The sequence below is a fragment of the Cotesia glomerata genome, linkage group LG6 (assembly GCF_020080835.1).
Source record: "Cotesia glomerata isolate CgM1 linkage group LG6, MPM_Cglom_v2.3, whole genome shotgun sequence".
Taxonomy (NCBI): Eukaryota; Metazoa; Arthropoda; class Insecta; order Hymenoptera; family Braconidae; genus Cotesia; species Cotesia glomerata.
Genome location: NC_058163.1, coordinates 4,420,015 through 4,436,271, shown reverse-complemented (window position 1 = coordinate 4,436,271; position 16,257 = coordinate 4,420,015). Strand labels below are relative to the sequence as shown.

At 31.9% G+C, this 16,257-nt stretch overlaps 1 protein-coding gene across 4 annotated transcripts in view; it reads left to right on the top strand.

Moving 5' to 3' along the window:
* LOC123267636 overlaps nt 1–16,257 on the top strand; it is a 302,887-nt gene that overhangs the window by 220,524 nt on the left and 66,106 nt on the right. For all 4 annotated transcript variants that reach the window (XM_044732362.1, XM_044732361.1, XM_044732364.1 and 1 more), the window contains one exon: nt 4,648–4,954. In XM_044732362.1, the coding sequence (XP_044588297.1) occupies nt 4,648–4,954 (307 nt within the window). The remainder of the gene's footprint in view (nt 1–4,647; nt 4,955–16,257) is intronic.

Below are 16,257 nucleotides of genomic sequence, written 5' to 3'. Positions count from 1 at the left end.
AAATTTTTTACTGTATAAACATAGTTTAGGGACTTTTGAAATAAATTTTGAAAATAATAGTGCTATCAGAGGATCAATTACAAATAATTTAATGGATAAATGTGACGGAACAAATTTATAGAACCAATAACCTATTAAAAACTCCATCAAAAATTTGATTTAAAAAATTGACTTCTGAAAAATATATAGAACTAAAAGGCAATAATTCTTATCAAGACCTTTCTGATAATAATAAATTGAACTATAAAAATTCCTTTAAAAATAATAGTACACGGAAAAAAAAATATTGTTAATATTTAATTTTATAGTTAAAAACAATTAATTTTTAATTGTAGTTTTTAAACAAAATAATCGATTTGAATAATTTTGAAACTTGACTTTAAGAACCACTTGGATAATAAGGTAAAGTACCGAGTAGTCGAACAGGTTTCAAGGTCAAACGTATTTGACTATACTTTAAATATATAAAGATGTAATTATTAGTTCAAATTAGTGATTTTCATGAAAATATAAACAATTTTTAGATTGAAGCCAAAATAACAACAAAGATAATTGAATATTTATATTTTGACAACGTTTTTAAGATAGACTATCAAAGGAGTAGTTGTTGAACAATCAATTCTTTCAAGCCGCAGTAGTTGAACACTCCGGGAGCAGTAGTTGAACTAATAAAATATATGGCAATAGGCACACCAAAAATTTTCAACGTTTCATTGAAATATCAAAAGAATTATAACATATTATTGATTAATATTAAAAATAATACAATGAATATTTAATGTGTTCATTTAAAAATGAGAAATATTTGTATTTAATTTTTTAATTACATTTTTTATGAATGACAAAGCAAATTTTCAATTATAAATAAAAAAAAACTCAATTCAAAACGTTCAATAATTTTTAACTACACTAATTTTCAGCTATAAAACTTATTTAATTTGCAGTAATTAATACAAATCACAATGCTGATCACTAGTCTATAAATCTATTAGAGATTAGAGTGCTGTTAATGTTATACGGCTCCAGCTTGTTCAAATTCTGGGTACCGCTTTGAAAATTTGGAGGTATAGTTAGCCGCTAAAATTTGATATAAAAATTATAGTTCATGTCTTTGCAAAAAACATGTATTATTTAGAAAAGACTATTTCATTGGGTGGTACAATTTTTTTTACTGACAATGATGATACACCTTTTTTTTTTACTGATTGTTCGGTTTACGATTTAGTACCTTTTTAATGAAAAAAATAGCATATAAAAATAGCGAATTTAGTTTCTGAATTGATGCCTAGTTAAGTAGCCAAATTTGGACCGAATGAGGCTTGGATAATCACCAGCAAGTGTGGTTTCCAAACCACCGCCTAAGTCGGAAGCCAAGTTAGACCCAAACTCGCGACTGCGTTACTTCCGGAACGTGGACCAACTTTGGCTTCCTGGTTCGGCGCGAGCTTGGAATTCGGCATGCCTAATTCGAAACGAACCACCGCCGAACTTAAATTTCTGGTCAGGATATAAATTAATTTTTGACATATAATTAAATTGACATGTATAGAACAAAATAAATAAACAAATTTTATTTATCGCAAAATTCTGAGCCATTTATAACTACTTCGAAAACTTATCATAATAAATTAACTATTGCTGAAAATCATATAAAACATTGAAACGACACAAATTCAGGTCAAGACCTTTCCAATGATGCTAAATTTAATTTAAATAACTAATTTGATGATATAAATACGCCGGAAACGAAAATTTTCCTTATTCTCTTAATTATATAAATAATTTTATTAAAGTTTGACAAGTTGACCGTGATATGATTGAGAGGGCAGACGAAAGGGGAAGGATAAGCCAAAGAGGAAACAGCAGGTGGCAAATGCAAGAGACCGTGGCTCAACAGAGGATTCAATTCTTGAGCGAATGGGAAAAGGAAATAAAGGAAAATCGATAGACAGTGGCTGAAGTTAGCTCTATGTAGTATTTTTCTTCAAAGACGAATCTCTAAATCCTCCTTCCACCCGGTTGTGTCCACCGGGTGCACTACGCTTTCACAATTCCAGTTTATCCTGCTTGGACAGCATTTTTCTTATTTCAATCCTCCTTTTTTATTTACTTCCTTTGCTCAACTCAAGAGTATAAAGCTATCTCGCAAGACATTCTAACAACACATCAGCTGATGCTGCATCTAGGAACAATGTCGATACACTTACTGGACAAACTTTATCAGAGACCGATCGATCAATATCACGTACCGATTTATGACCTACCTATTGCTCCTTCTTCAGAAATCAATAAGCTCTTTGCTAATTAGCTTCAAGAAAATAAACTCTGTCCTTTGAAACCTTCCTAAGGAATTGTAAAAGGTTAATGCTCTCCTGTATCAACCGTACGCGCTAAAAAGTCGAGCAATTTAGCTTCTACAAATTAAACCCATTTCCATGGCAGGAATGCCTCGGATTAGCCGGAGGGAGTCCTATCAGCTATAAAACTCTCTTCTTTTCCGGCTCAACCTTTGAATTTACCTTGAGCTGTCCTCGGATGTACTTTCCGGGGGATCAAGGACTCTCATACCTTCTGTCGATAGTGTTGGTGATATAATTTACCTGTGAAATATTTTATATGCTTTGATATGTCCAATGTCCATATCAAATTTTTGATCCGGTCTGATAGAAAAATTAAGAATTTTAGGCTAAATATTGACTTGGGGCATCAAGAAGCACACTATAAAATTGCTTGTTATCTTTAAACAATCTCCAACATTTAGGAATCTTAATTTCTCAGGAAAATAGTTACTTTATACTGTAAAAAAAGTATTTTTCTTTTCTATTGTATAATACTCACAGCTTAGGTAGGTTTGCAATTAATTTTATAAATTATAGTGATTTTACAATAACAATTTCAAATTACTTGACGGGCAAATTTTAAAAAACAGACTATTAAAATTTCATCTAATAAATTGACTTGGATGAAAAAACCAATTATTGACCAGGCAATATTAAAACTTTTAGTTACAAAAATTTTAGTAATTTAATTTTGTATTCATTTAGTAATTATCAATTTTGAATTACACTTTAAACAAAAATTTGCGCATCCACATAAATATATGCAGTAGTTTTTAAATTAAAAACTATTTGAATTTGAATTTTAGCGGGAAAGTGACGTCGTATTATATCCGGTTGCGCAACACCATCTTACAGTGAATTCAAAAACTATTCATGTTTATACAGTCAATACAAGTTTTTTTAGAAAATTTCAAATTTTTAAATTAAGATATAAAAACCAAATATTGATCAGGCAGCATAAAAATTTAATTTTAAAAAATTTAGTAACCTAATTTTATATTCAGTACGCAATTGTCAATTTTTAATTATACCTTATATAAAGATTTGTGCATCCCCATAAATATACCCGAGAAAAAATATTTATATATAATTATATATATTTATATATAAATTGGTTATATATAATTATATATAAAAAAAATGACCAAATATAATCATACCTAATCATATATAATTATGTATAATTATATATCAAGAAAAAATTTTTGAGATATCAAGAAAAAACAATACTCATTTCTGTGAAAAAATTTGTTATTGGAGAAAAATCAAATTATTATTAGACTAGTGAAATAAATTTTCTTTAAAAATTACCGTTAAATTCACGGTAATCGTGGGACAAATGGCACGATCTAATAATTTGTAAATTTTATTAGATTTTTGGTAAATTTTATGTAGTATATCCTAAAATAAATGAATGTTTTGTAATTTTTATTACAAAAATGATAATAAATAAAAAGGCCGCATTATGTCCCACGATTACAATGAATTTAACGCTAAATTTTACAAAAAATTTCTTTCCGTGCAGCGTTATTAGTAGAGATTATAACAGTTTCCTCGGATTGAGAATATGTCCCTTTACTGTAACAATATTCACTCTGACTTTGTACTCTGGGAGGAAAAATATACTTTTTTTTTGGCCTTTATCAATCTTTCTTAACATCTAAAGATGTCTCGAAAGATCCGGAAGCGGTTAAGGAAATTATCAGAGCACTATAATTACGGAGACTGTCATTGGTATCTCAAGTTAATCCTCGAACGAAATTACGAAGAGGGTCTCGTCTTAGCAATTCTGCTGGGAAATTAATGCAATAACCGAGGTAACTTGGTTCTTATAAAGCAAACTGGGAGGGGCAGAAGCTCTGCCTACTTGTTGCTCTCTGACCCAATTTACACGCATGAACCCGCCGGAAAAATACTTTGCCGCCCATGATCTTACATTTATTATTAACCCCTTCAATCGGATCCAGAGTCCTCTTGGGCTCCCCTAAGAGCGAGTTAAAAGCACATTCGCTCAGATAACGGCTCCAGCCCACCCTCAGTATTGGGATGGGTAGTATTGGTTCCATCTGAGATGAGACTGGTGCGCCCGAGGCTTTTAGATGTCTCTGGAGATACCGGAACAGTTTACCTCTCTTGAATAGATTCTCGATACTGATTGCCGTTCTTTTGAATTTGAATCACAATCATAATTACCCCAGAAGAGCTTTAGGCTTCACATCGGACTCCAGCTTTGCTTTAAGTGTCCGCTATTATCATAATTAGGAATGTTTTATCACACACAAAGATAATTTGTGCTTTGTGATTACAGAAACGGGCACATGCTGACACACAGAAACAAAAAGCCGTTTGAGTGCAAAGCTGAAGGGTGCGGAAAATCCTACTGCGATGCACGGAGCCTCCGTCGGCACACCGAGAATCATCATGCTGGCAGCAAGGTTAATGAAAGCGTCAGTCCGAGCAGTCCAACAACAGGGCCCCACACTCCCAACACCCCGGGCAGTAACCCCAGCACACCGAGCACACCAGGAGCTCCTACCACCCAGAATGGCCATGGACACACCGCCCTCAAGCAGCTTCTGGCTAGTGAACCTGCTGGACAGACTCAGCTGCACAAGGTTGGTCTTTTTTAGTCTTATTGTTTTGATCACACTGTGGTTTCGACATAGAGTTTTATAGGACCTGGGTATTTTTCTTTACCGTAAGATGGACGGTGGCGTTGTTTGCTCGGTGGGTCTTATATACGTGACTGAATAAAGTAGTCAGTACTTGTCTCGGATAGCTTAACTGGTAGAGCCCTTGGCGCGTAACCGAGAGATCTGGGTTCGATTCCCAGTCTGGGCTGTCTGATTATTTTTTCAATTACGGAAAAATTCCCACTGAGTAGGTCCCCCCCTTTCCCCTATCCGTTCTTTCCCAACTCCCTTAAAATTTGCTTTAATATGGCTATAATATGGCTAAATATAAGGTATTTTTCTTTTTTTAAGGATCTAGGTCACATTTTTTTGAGGAAAATATATTATTTACCCGGAAGGTACAAAGATATTAACTTTTAAAATGATAGTGATTTTAGATTCGCGTATGTGAAAATAGAGGCTAAATTTTTGGCGACGCTGCATAAGCAAGTTCTTTCGATCATTCGATCCACTCAATACCAACTCTACGCTTTTAGATTTTTCATTGTATACTGATGGGTGATTAATATAAATTATTGGAAAAATTATTATTTATTAATTATAACGGGATATAATTACACGTTATTAAAAAACAAGTATCAAATTATCTTACGGTAAATAAATTAATTAAATGGAAATTTTTTTAATCAGTGGAAAATTTTTTGTACACATTATTAATTTGAATTTCGTTATAATTATAACAATATTCATTTAAAAGTCTACAAGCTTAATATTAAATATAATAATCATTATCATTATTGTAATGTATAATAATTGTATAATCAGTGAAATTATTGTTAGTCATTTTTTTGTATGTCAGATTAAAGCTTTTTTTGTGATGGATTTTATTTTTCAACGTATTTAGAAATTCAAATATTTTTATGTTTTATTATTTTACTAATCATTATAGATTAAGGTTAAACTTAGTTAGACTGTCTCGTGTATAAATATAACCAGTAAAACCACAACGTTGCCAAATAACAGACGAGTTACTATCAGCCGATTCGTATGAGTCAAACACACTTTTGTGTTTAATTATTTTCATTATAATTTATTCTATTTCAACGATTGGTGCCTTGCATACTAGTTATCTTTAAATTCTTATTTTTAATCTCTTTTTAAACCTAATTCGTCGAGGGTTAGATCCTACAATCTATTTTACTCAACTAGAGCGGCCGGAGATCCTTATTAAAATCTTTCGAAATGTTACACCTCCCGGACCATCATCGACTAGTTATTGTAAATTTTTACAAGAAATTCATCAAAGTATCCACAATATTTGATAAAATACTCCCTTAAAAAACTAATTGGCTCAACTGAAGCAAAAGAAGCTTGTTAAAATTTCCAGAAATGTCACACCTCATCTGGTGATCTTTATCTAGTTATTGGAAATATTTACCAGAAATTCATCAAAGCCTTTCTAAAAATTAATAAAATTTTCCCTTTAAAAATGAATTGGTTCAACTCAAGTGAAAGAAATTTCTCATAGGGACCTACATGTGCCCTTTCTTTCCAGGTTCGAACGAATAATTAATGACCTATTGGTATTCCAATGATTCGCAAGAGCTTTCTTCTCATTATATCCCAATGCATAATCAAAATGACGAGTCTCATGATAATAAACATGTTCTAAAAGTTACAACTCAACAATTTGCCGTAAAATAGCGCAAAATTCATCTACTAATGCCGAGCAAAAAGACTTGACTGATGTTGATGGAAAATATGTTGATGAACCGTAGAAGCGAGATGATGAAATTCCTCAAATCCTTATACCATAAAATTCAACTAGTTAGTTTGGAGCGGTAGCGAATATGACTGGAGCAAAGAAAATATTAGTAAAGCACGTATTTTTTTCTATCAGGGTTTATAAAAATTGATTTCTGGGTGGAATTTATATTGGAATGGCTTGGAGAGATTTATCGTGATTCAATATAAGTCTCAGAGGTCTTTTACGCGCGCGGAAGCAAGAGTAAAACGCGCACGTGACCTTTGGTGAGGATGATAAAAAGAAATAGATGGAGCGGGAGTCAATATATATAGTCGATGTATATAGTACATAGTACTGAGATAGGGTAGGAGCGCAGACGGGATGAAATGAGGCCGGAGAACCACCGACGGGGCTAGATAGGAGCTAGGGATAGAGTTAGCACAAGGGAAGGACGGGGAAAAGGAAGAGGACCCTAAGGGAGGAGGGAGGAAAGTAAGGGTGAAGGACGGGACGCTGAATGTTCCTGAGGAGGGATAATCTTAGGAGCATTCTGAAAACCAATCCAACGATCCAACTTTAACCATAGTCACACCTGGCTCCTGAGCTTTTTTCCGGATGAAAAACCTCTCGTTATCCTTGAGCATCCCACCAGCCGACCCTTTGCCACGTCATTAATCACCAATATTTCATAGTATTTCATAGTTCTGGTATTAGGAATTGGAAAATTAGATTGCTGAGCTCGATTTAAGACGGGTTGTGTCTCAGTAAGGTATTTTTTGTTCAATTTATAAAAAAAATGGTTTTAATGGCTTATAGTGTAGATTTTTTTAATTTTTATGGAGGGACAAACACAATAACTTTTGAAAAAATAAATTTTTCGACTCAATTTATTTTTTAATTTCTTCATCTGCTTTATGGGAAATAAAGGATTGAAAATTGCAGCTTAATATTGTTTTGTTTAATTATAATTAATTTTTGTTCGGCTGGCAGTTGGAAAAATTTAATGCTTTAAGCAGCCATAGAGAAAAATTTATTTATAAATAGAGCTTCAAAACAATTGATACTATATTCAATTGTGTTCTTAGAATGACCTAAGGTAATACAGTCTTTAATTAGTCCTTATGATTCACATGGGAAAGGAAGAAGTCGTTCAATTTGTATAAAAACAAATACTATCCACGGGAAAATTTAAATAAGCTTTGAAATTGAATTGTAAATGCTAATTCATGTAATTTATTTGTAATTAACTTATTAAAATTATTTTTTAACTTATCTTTATAGTTTACAGTAGATAATTGCTATTTTTACATAAAAAAAAAAAGTCGTTTGAATGGCTTATAGTGCAGATTTTTAAAAATTTTATGGAGAGTCAAACACGATAACTTTTGTAAAAATAAATTTTTCATCTTGATTTATTATTAAATCTCTTCATCTTCCTTACGAGAAGTGACGGATTGAAAATTTTCGCTTAACATTATTTCTTTCAAGTATAATCGAATTTTTTTCGGCTGGAAGTTGGAGAAATTTTCTTGTAATTAACTTGTTAAATTATTTCTTAAATTATTCTTTTAGTTAATCGTAGATAATTACTATTTTTTAATAGAAAAGTGGTTTTAATAGCTCATAGTTTAGATTTTTTAAATTTTTATAGAGAGACAAACACGATAACTTTTGAAAAAATCAATTTTTCAACTCAATTTATTTTTTAATCTCTTCATCTGCCTTATGTAGAGTTACGGATTAAAAATCGCAGCTTAATATTGATTCTTTAAATTATAATTAATTTTTATTCAGCTGGCAGTTGGAGAAATTTAGTGCTTTAAGCAGCCATATAGAAAAATTTATTTATAAATAGAGCTTTAAAACAACTGATACTAATATATTTATAAATATAAAAAAGGCCATTTGGCAGCCGAAATGGAAGTAGATTTCATGATGAATAATAAAAATACTACTAGGGTTGCATACGAAAAAAAAAAAAAAATAAATTTCTGTTTAATTAAACAACAATGACGTCAAAACGAATGCAAAAGTAAAATTTCATTAAATCTGTCTGAGAAAGAAGGTGATTTTTGGCCTAGACTGATAGTAAGATACACAAATTAAAGCTTATTTAATAGCTTTCAGATGCCATTTATAGAATTTTGATAAGATATCGCGTTCAATTGTAATTGCACGAAAATACGGTAAAAGTGAAAATTTTTGCGATTTTTGAAAATTTGTGAATTGCTATTATTCCTAAAATATTTAATTTGGAGAAATAAATAAGTACACGAATTGAAGCTTATTAAATAAGTTTTCAAATGCAATTTACAGAAATCTGATAAGATGTCGCGTTCCATTGTTACTGCACGGAAATAAGGTAAAAGTGAAAATTTTTTGCGATTTTTGAAAATTTTTGAATTGCTCTCATTTTTAAACTAATCGACAGATTTGGCTCATCTTAGAATTTAACCTCGGAAATTGTTCTACGAATAAGTATGTTACGTTTTATTGAGATCCGTATAGAATTACGAAAGTTAGAGAAGAGACAATGCCGATTATATCGTATATATATATATAGATATTAGGGTGTGCCAAAATGTAACTTCCGTGGAGAACCTTTTAAAATTGGAATTTTGAGTTCCGCTTTTAACAGGGGCTGCGTTTGGGCATTTCCTGAGATATTTTGGTGTGAGACGATGTATTTGATTTTCATAGAATTTTTTAACAGAAGCTTAATTTGGGCATTTCCGGTGAAAATTCAAAATTTGACCGGAAGTACCCAATTAAATCTCCTGTTAAAAAATTCTATGAAAATCAAATACATCGTCTCACACCAAAATATCTCAGGAAACGCCCAAACGCAGCCCCTGTTAAAAGCGGAACTCAAAATTCCAATTTTAAAAGGTTCTCCACGGAAGTTACATTTTGGCACACCCTAATATATATATTTATATATATATATATATATATATATATATATATATATATATATATATATATATATATATATAAACTTTTGAACGATATGCATTTTCTGGATCCGCTTGATGAGCTGAGTCGAAATATAGCAAAATTTTTCAAAAGTTCCGTCATGAGGACCAATGCAATAGTTAGATTTCTATGAAATCTACTAAAAATATATAAATATATAAAAAATATGTATTGTAAATATATTCTTAATAACTAACTTTTGACCGATTTTCATATATATTTTAAATATATTTTAGATATATTTAAGATATATCTTAAAATACATGAAATATACATAGCTAAAAATATAAAAAATATATATAAAAATTGGCCAAAAGTTATTTATTAAAAATATATTTACTATAAATAATTTATATATATTTATATATTTTTTATAGATTTTTAATATATTTAAAATATATTTTTTATGTATTTCGACATATATTTTTTTCATATTTTTTTTTCACGGGATAAATGCAAATTCTTGTAATTTATTTGTAATTAACTTATTAAAATTATTTTTTAACTTTGTTTTTGTAGTTTACTGTAGATAATTATTATTTTAGAATACGTATTTTGACTGTAAGGACACTCGTTCAATAATACTTCTTATTCTGGGAGGAAAAATATTTTTTCATTGTTTCTGTTAAACTCAGATACATGTGAATTATTGAGGTCTATAAAAAAACAGTTTCAATAATTCAAGCTTCTAAATCACGGAAACTCACATAATAAGGTTAATTCCACCAAAATAAAGAGAACCAGTCTCGGAAAAGATCCCAGGATCGTTATAAATCAACCACTGTCGAACCTTATTTACGGTTTGTATCGATGTGGATAATGTATTAATGGTTCGTTTGCGCTGAACCGATTTTACATATGGCGAATAACTAACTAACCATCTACCAATTTACGTAAAATTCAGCTCGGCAAAGGATAAAAAGAGTTAAGGGTATTAATTGGAGCCGAATAACACCAAAAATAATGATAATACAACAACAGTTGTTTGCGCTAGCGGAGAATTCATTGCGTTACCAATAATGTATGGGATGGAGCTTGTTGAAGCTCGTTTACACGCGGAAAATGGATTTTCTAGTGTACTCAGCTGTCGAAAATAATCCCGAGTGTATACATTTTTCGGCGGATCGAATAATCCCTCGGACGCGCCCCATGTTTGTCTACATTAGCAAATATGGGATGCTTGACACTCGAGATTGATTATTATTCCCGTAATTATTACAATTAATTATTTGATATTAAAAAGTAGGGGGAAATCCTTGGAATCAGAACGGAGCTAACTGGCTTGGCGCTAATTTGAAAAGTTTCCCCGCGTGAGCGTTAAATTAAAACTTTACACCACTCTCGCCAAGTTACCATCAGAAAAATAAATTAATCACACCAACTTTTTCTTTTCTCAACTACTTACGGCTCCCTAGACCTCAACCTCAACCTTTTTTCACCATTCGGTCATTTTCCGAATGCTTTTCATCCGAATACCGGAAAATTTTGTAATTATGTACAATTCATGATCAATTTAATGAAGTTATAAAAATAAATTAGTTTTGTTCTATGACTTTTATATATTTAAGGACTAACTAGTAACCTTGCAGTTACTATGTGACTGCTGTGACTTGTAAACTATAAATAAATAAAATTTCGTTTTATTAAATAATTAATTTTATTAAATTGCACTGTATTTTCTTAACTATTGATGTTTTCAAAGATATAAGCTCATCCCGATGTTACTCTCATCAAGAGCTTTCATTTGAGTACCCACATTAACTTTTATATATTTTTCATCTATGGGTGATTCTCTGTAAGGACGTCTAAAAACTGTACAATTATCCGTCCCAATTATTTTTGATTTTATTAGAAAAAAAATTAACAAGGGCTACAAAACTATCAGCTTAATGATAATAAATAACCAGCCAATTTAATTTTTGTTTTTTTGATATTTGTGTATCTTTTGCCATATAACATGACAGGGGACTGTTTGTCAGGGGACTGTTTTTTTTTTATCAAATTGAGAAAAATTAAGCAAACTATTTCAATGCATTCGACTTTTCAAGTTCTCAATAAATATTTACATTAATTAGAATAATATTAAGACTTATGGATCCAATTTTATAAATAAAAATAGTTGCCAGGGGACTGAGTATCTGGTGGTCCAGACACATGTTTCCAGCACAAACGGTGTTTTGACACTAAATAAAATAGCGATAAAGCGCTAACAGCCCTATAGTTATTAACTCAAGGCTAGTTAGATTCTTATAAACCTTACAAAACTTAAAATAGCACGCTGGATTTTTTTTTTACTTTGAACTTCTGGCAGGGGACTGTTCTTAAAACGCCTGGGACAAACTTTGGTTTAATGAATTTAATGAAACAAATTAATTTTCGGTACTTTTTATTGAAGAAGATTGTTAGTTAATTAATTGTTTATAAACATTATGGACAAAATTATATATTATGGACGAATAATTTAAAATTTAATCTTAAAGTTTCAATTTTGGGAAAGGGACAGCCCAGGGGACTGTTTTTTCGGTGGTTTACGAATTTATAGCACAAAAACCAAAATTTATTTCATTTTAGTTTTCAATGCTCCAAATATAAATGTTTTTTTACTTTCGTGATAAATTTTTTTTAGTAACAAAATAACAATTTTTCTAATAAAAAAATGCTTGGGACAGCAAAAAACATCCTTACAGAGAATCATCCTTATACATACACTGAAAAAAAAGTTTTCTACGCTTCAGGATACAGTATCACTACTGTCACTATACGCACGTTACGATATGCCATTCACGATACAACGGATAGTGAAGCGTAGAAAACTTTTAACTTCCCGCTACGAAAATCGAAGATTTTCAAAAATCGGGAAGTTATTGTTTTCACCCCGTTTTGCAAAAACCGAGTTTTCATCAAATCTCGACGTTTGAAGGTCACACGAAGCTTCCCTGACTATCCCCGCGAGGTTGTCACGGTGTCTGTATGTATGTGTGTGTGTGTCTGTGTGAAAGTATGTGAACCGCTTATAACCTTTGAACGGCTTGACCGATTTCATCGCGGTTGGTGCCATTTGAAAGGACTTGGCCAAACTTAGATTTTGAAAACTATTTGAACAAATTCAGTTTAATAAATTTTGAGAAATCTTCAAAAAACTGAAAAAAAAAATTTTTTCAAATGTGGTTTTTTTGGAATAACTTTTAAACGGCTTGATGGTTCAATTCCAAAAACTAACCAGCTCTTAAACTCAAAAAACCACGTCAATCGCCATCAGTCCGGTCAAAATCGGTTGATTCGTTCGAGAGATACCGTGATAGAAAGAAAAACTGCGTCGAATGATGCCAACTGCGTGAAAATCGGTTTATTAATTCAAAAGTTATTGCGGTTTAAAAATTCAAAATTAGTGTCATCAAATCCTTATCAGACTTTTGAGCTCGAAGATCTCAAAAGCATAGGAAAGCAATCTCTTTGAGCTTGGAGAGCTCAAAATAACCCATGCATTGTATTTTTGAGCTCGAAGAGCTCAAAAACGTCATTGGTGCAATTTTAAGCGCCTAAGTATGGAATTAGCGGGAAGTTGCAAGGATGGCCTTCAGGGTCAACCGTTTTCCTAATTTTTTTTCAGTGTAGATATAAATACTAGCTGTTACTCGCCCGCTCCGCTGGGCGCTTTATAGAATTGCATTTTTAGATCTAGACTTGAAATTTAATTAGAGTATTGTTTTAACTTGCACAGATTCCCAATTCTATCGAATTGGTATGTACCTTTTATTCATGTAATTATTCTAGCTAATATTCATTGTAACTTTCAATGTACAATCATTATAACATTCCCGTGTTTTTCTTACAAAAATGAATAATAATTGATATGAAAAAAAAAAATTGTAATGAGCATTGAAAGTTTCAGTTAAAGAAATTGCAAGTCTCATAAGTGAAGAAATCTGCCTAGAATATAAACATAATCAGTAGAATTAAAAAATTTATTTTAAACAAATGACAATCGAATAGAATAAATTTAGTTACAATAAAAATTAATTATTTCTAAGTCAAAAAAATATAGGTTCCGGATAAGTAATCACCACCATATCATATACTAAAACCTTCTCCGAAACACGCTGCATTTTATAGTATAAGTATTATTCCGATCGGTTCAGTAGTTTTCGCAGTATAACCGGACAAAAAAATCAGCTCTCCATTTATTAGTATAGATATGAAAAAATTGATGTTGGTACTCAAATGAAAGGTATCGATGAGTGTAATGTCGGGGTGAGCTTATATCTTTAAAAATGCAGATATTTCACAAGATACGAGGTCATATCTTAATTATATATCTAGAGATAGAGTATTTTCGAATGGAGTCTAAATACATAATAAATTGACTATCGGTGAGAATGATATAAAACCTTGAAAAGGTACAAATTCAAGTTAATACCTTTGCAGTGATACTAAATTTCACTGAAAAACCCGATTTTATCATATGACGATCTTAGAAACAAAATTTTTCTTATTCTCTTAATAATTTAGATTATACTAAAAATAAATATTATTTTCTAGAAAATTTTCATTAATTTTCTTTTTCACGTTTAGTATACTGTTTTTCTTATTGTTGTTGTTGATTTTTTTGGTTCTGTTGTTCCTTCTATTGTTGAGTTCCTTCTTTCTGTAGCTGACTCTGTCTATTGTTATATTCCTTCTTCTGTCTTTGTTCTCTTTTTGCACCTTTACGCGTTAAAAATGAAACTAATTAAAATAGTATAAGCTAGTCAAAGATAATTTTATCAAAAAAAAAGAAAAAAAAACTGGATTAATAAATCCCAGGCTTATTATCCTTTGGTTGATAATCCAAAAACAGGCTCGTTAATCACAGAGTAAAAATATCTGGTTATGAGTGGCGAATTCATTGAAGCTGAACGCTATAAATGGTGATATATGTCTTCGATATATACATAAAATATATTGGGTGCAGGAATCGGTAGGATGAGAATAGAAAGCACACAAATGGCATTTCGAAAGTGCATCATCGAGTAGGTTTAAACGAGAGAGAAGCAATCTAACGTAAACGATTGGATGCTCACACACAGCATCGTCTCGCACCTACCACTCGATTCAACGCGTTCATTTGATATACAGCTAATTAGAGATCTGAATCTGAATGCGCTACACACCAGCAATAACAACATCCACCGGTGCCATTCTATAAACGGCTTACTGCTCATGCTCTCCGAACAACTACTACCAGCACCAGCATCAGCACCAGCACTACCACCATCACCGCCGTTTCTGCGTCGCTGGTGTTCGCAAATATAGTAACTGGACATAAAACGGACACGGAACATTGAATGTGTGTATGTCGCATGAGAGATGGCATCGCTGGTTCGATCCCATTCGTTCGCATAAAATACACCCGTCGTCCGCTCCGCTGCAGGAGTATGGGACACTCCAAGCTATGGTACTAGGCCGTTCGAGCCTCGTTCCCATTGTCCACTATGCCCTCTGAAAAGTGCATTCAAGCGTGGCCCTTTCACGTTCGCGATTTATCGATCTCCTACTTCGCTGAATATATTCCATTGGCTCTCAAATGTATATATGAGCTTTTTTGTCAGCATTAATGGAGTAAGGTATCGGTTTCGCTGGTAGTTCATGAACGGCAATTCTTGCATTGGTCCTTATGATAGAATTAACTTAGAATTTTGTATTATCTATTGAATTGTCGGGTAAGGCTTGGAAATAGCATTGGTTCAAAAATTTATGGATTTTGGGTATATAAAGCGGTTCCTGAGTCAAGATAGCGCTCACAATTTTTGAAGGAACTTAATGAAGGTATTCTTCAGATGATTATCTTTGATGAATGCGAAGATAAGCGAAATTAGTGGGTTAGTTCAAAAATGGCACCCACGTAAAGGTTTGGAAATAGTTTAAATCGGTAATTTCATGACTTTTGGCGCAGATAATTTTCGATTGAGATCGAAAGCTCAGTTTTGAAGACATTAGGTTCAAGTTGATGACATTAAAGTTGATTTTACTTGCGTAATTCTTACTTTATAATAATTTTTAGCGAGTTTCAGAAGTTTGATAGTCATTTTGCATCAGTTTTAGGTATTGTGAAACACAACGGCACTTGTAGATGTGATACCACCCACAATTCTTGCTAGAACTTGACGAAACTTGGTATACTAATTCCTAAGACGAGCACCTTAGATGAGTACGAAGATGAACAGAATTGGTGGGTTAATTTACAAATGGCGCCCACTTAATGTTTTAAAAATAGTCAAAGTCGGTAATTTCATGACTTTTGGCGTAAATAACTATCGATTAAGATAAGGTACCTTGTTTTTGAAGATATTAGGTTCAAGCTGATGACATGGAAGTTGATTTCACTTGCGGAATTCTTACTTTATAATCATTTTTAGCGAGTTTCAGAAGTTCGATAGTTATTTTGCATCAGTTTTAGGTATTGTGAAACACAACGGTACTTGTAGATGTGATACAACCCACAATTCTTGCTAGAACTTAAAAAAACTTGGTATACTCGTTCCTAAGGCAAGCACCTTGGATAAGTTTAAAGATGATCAGAATC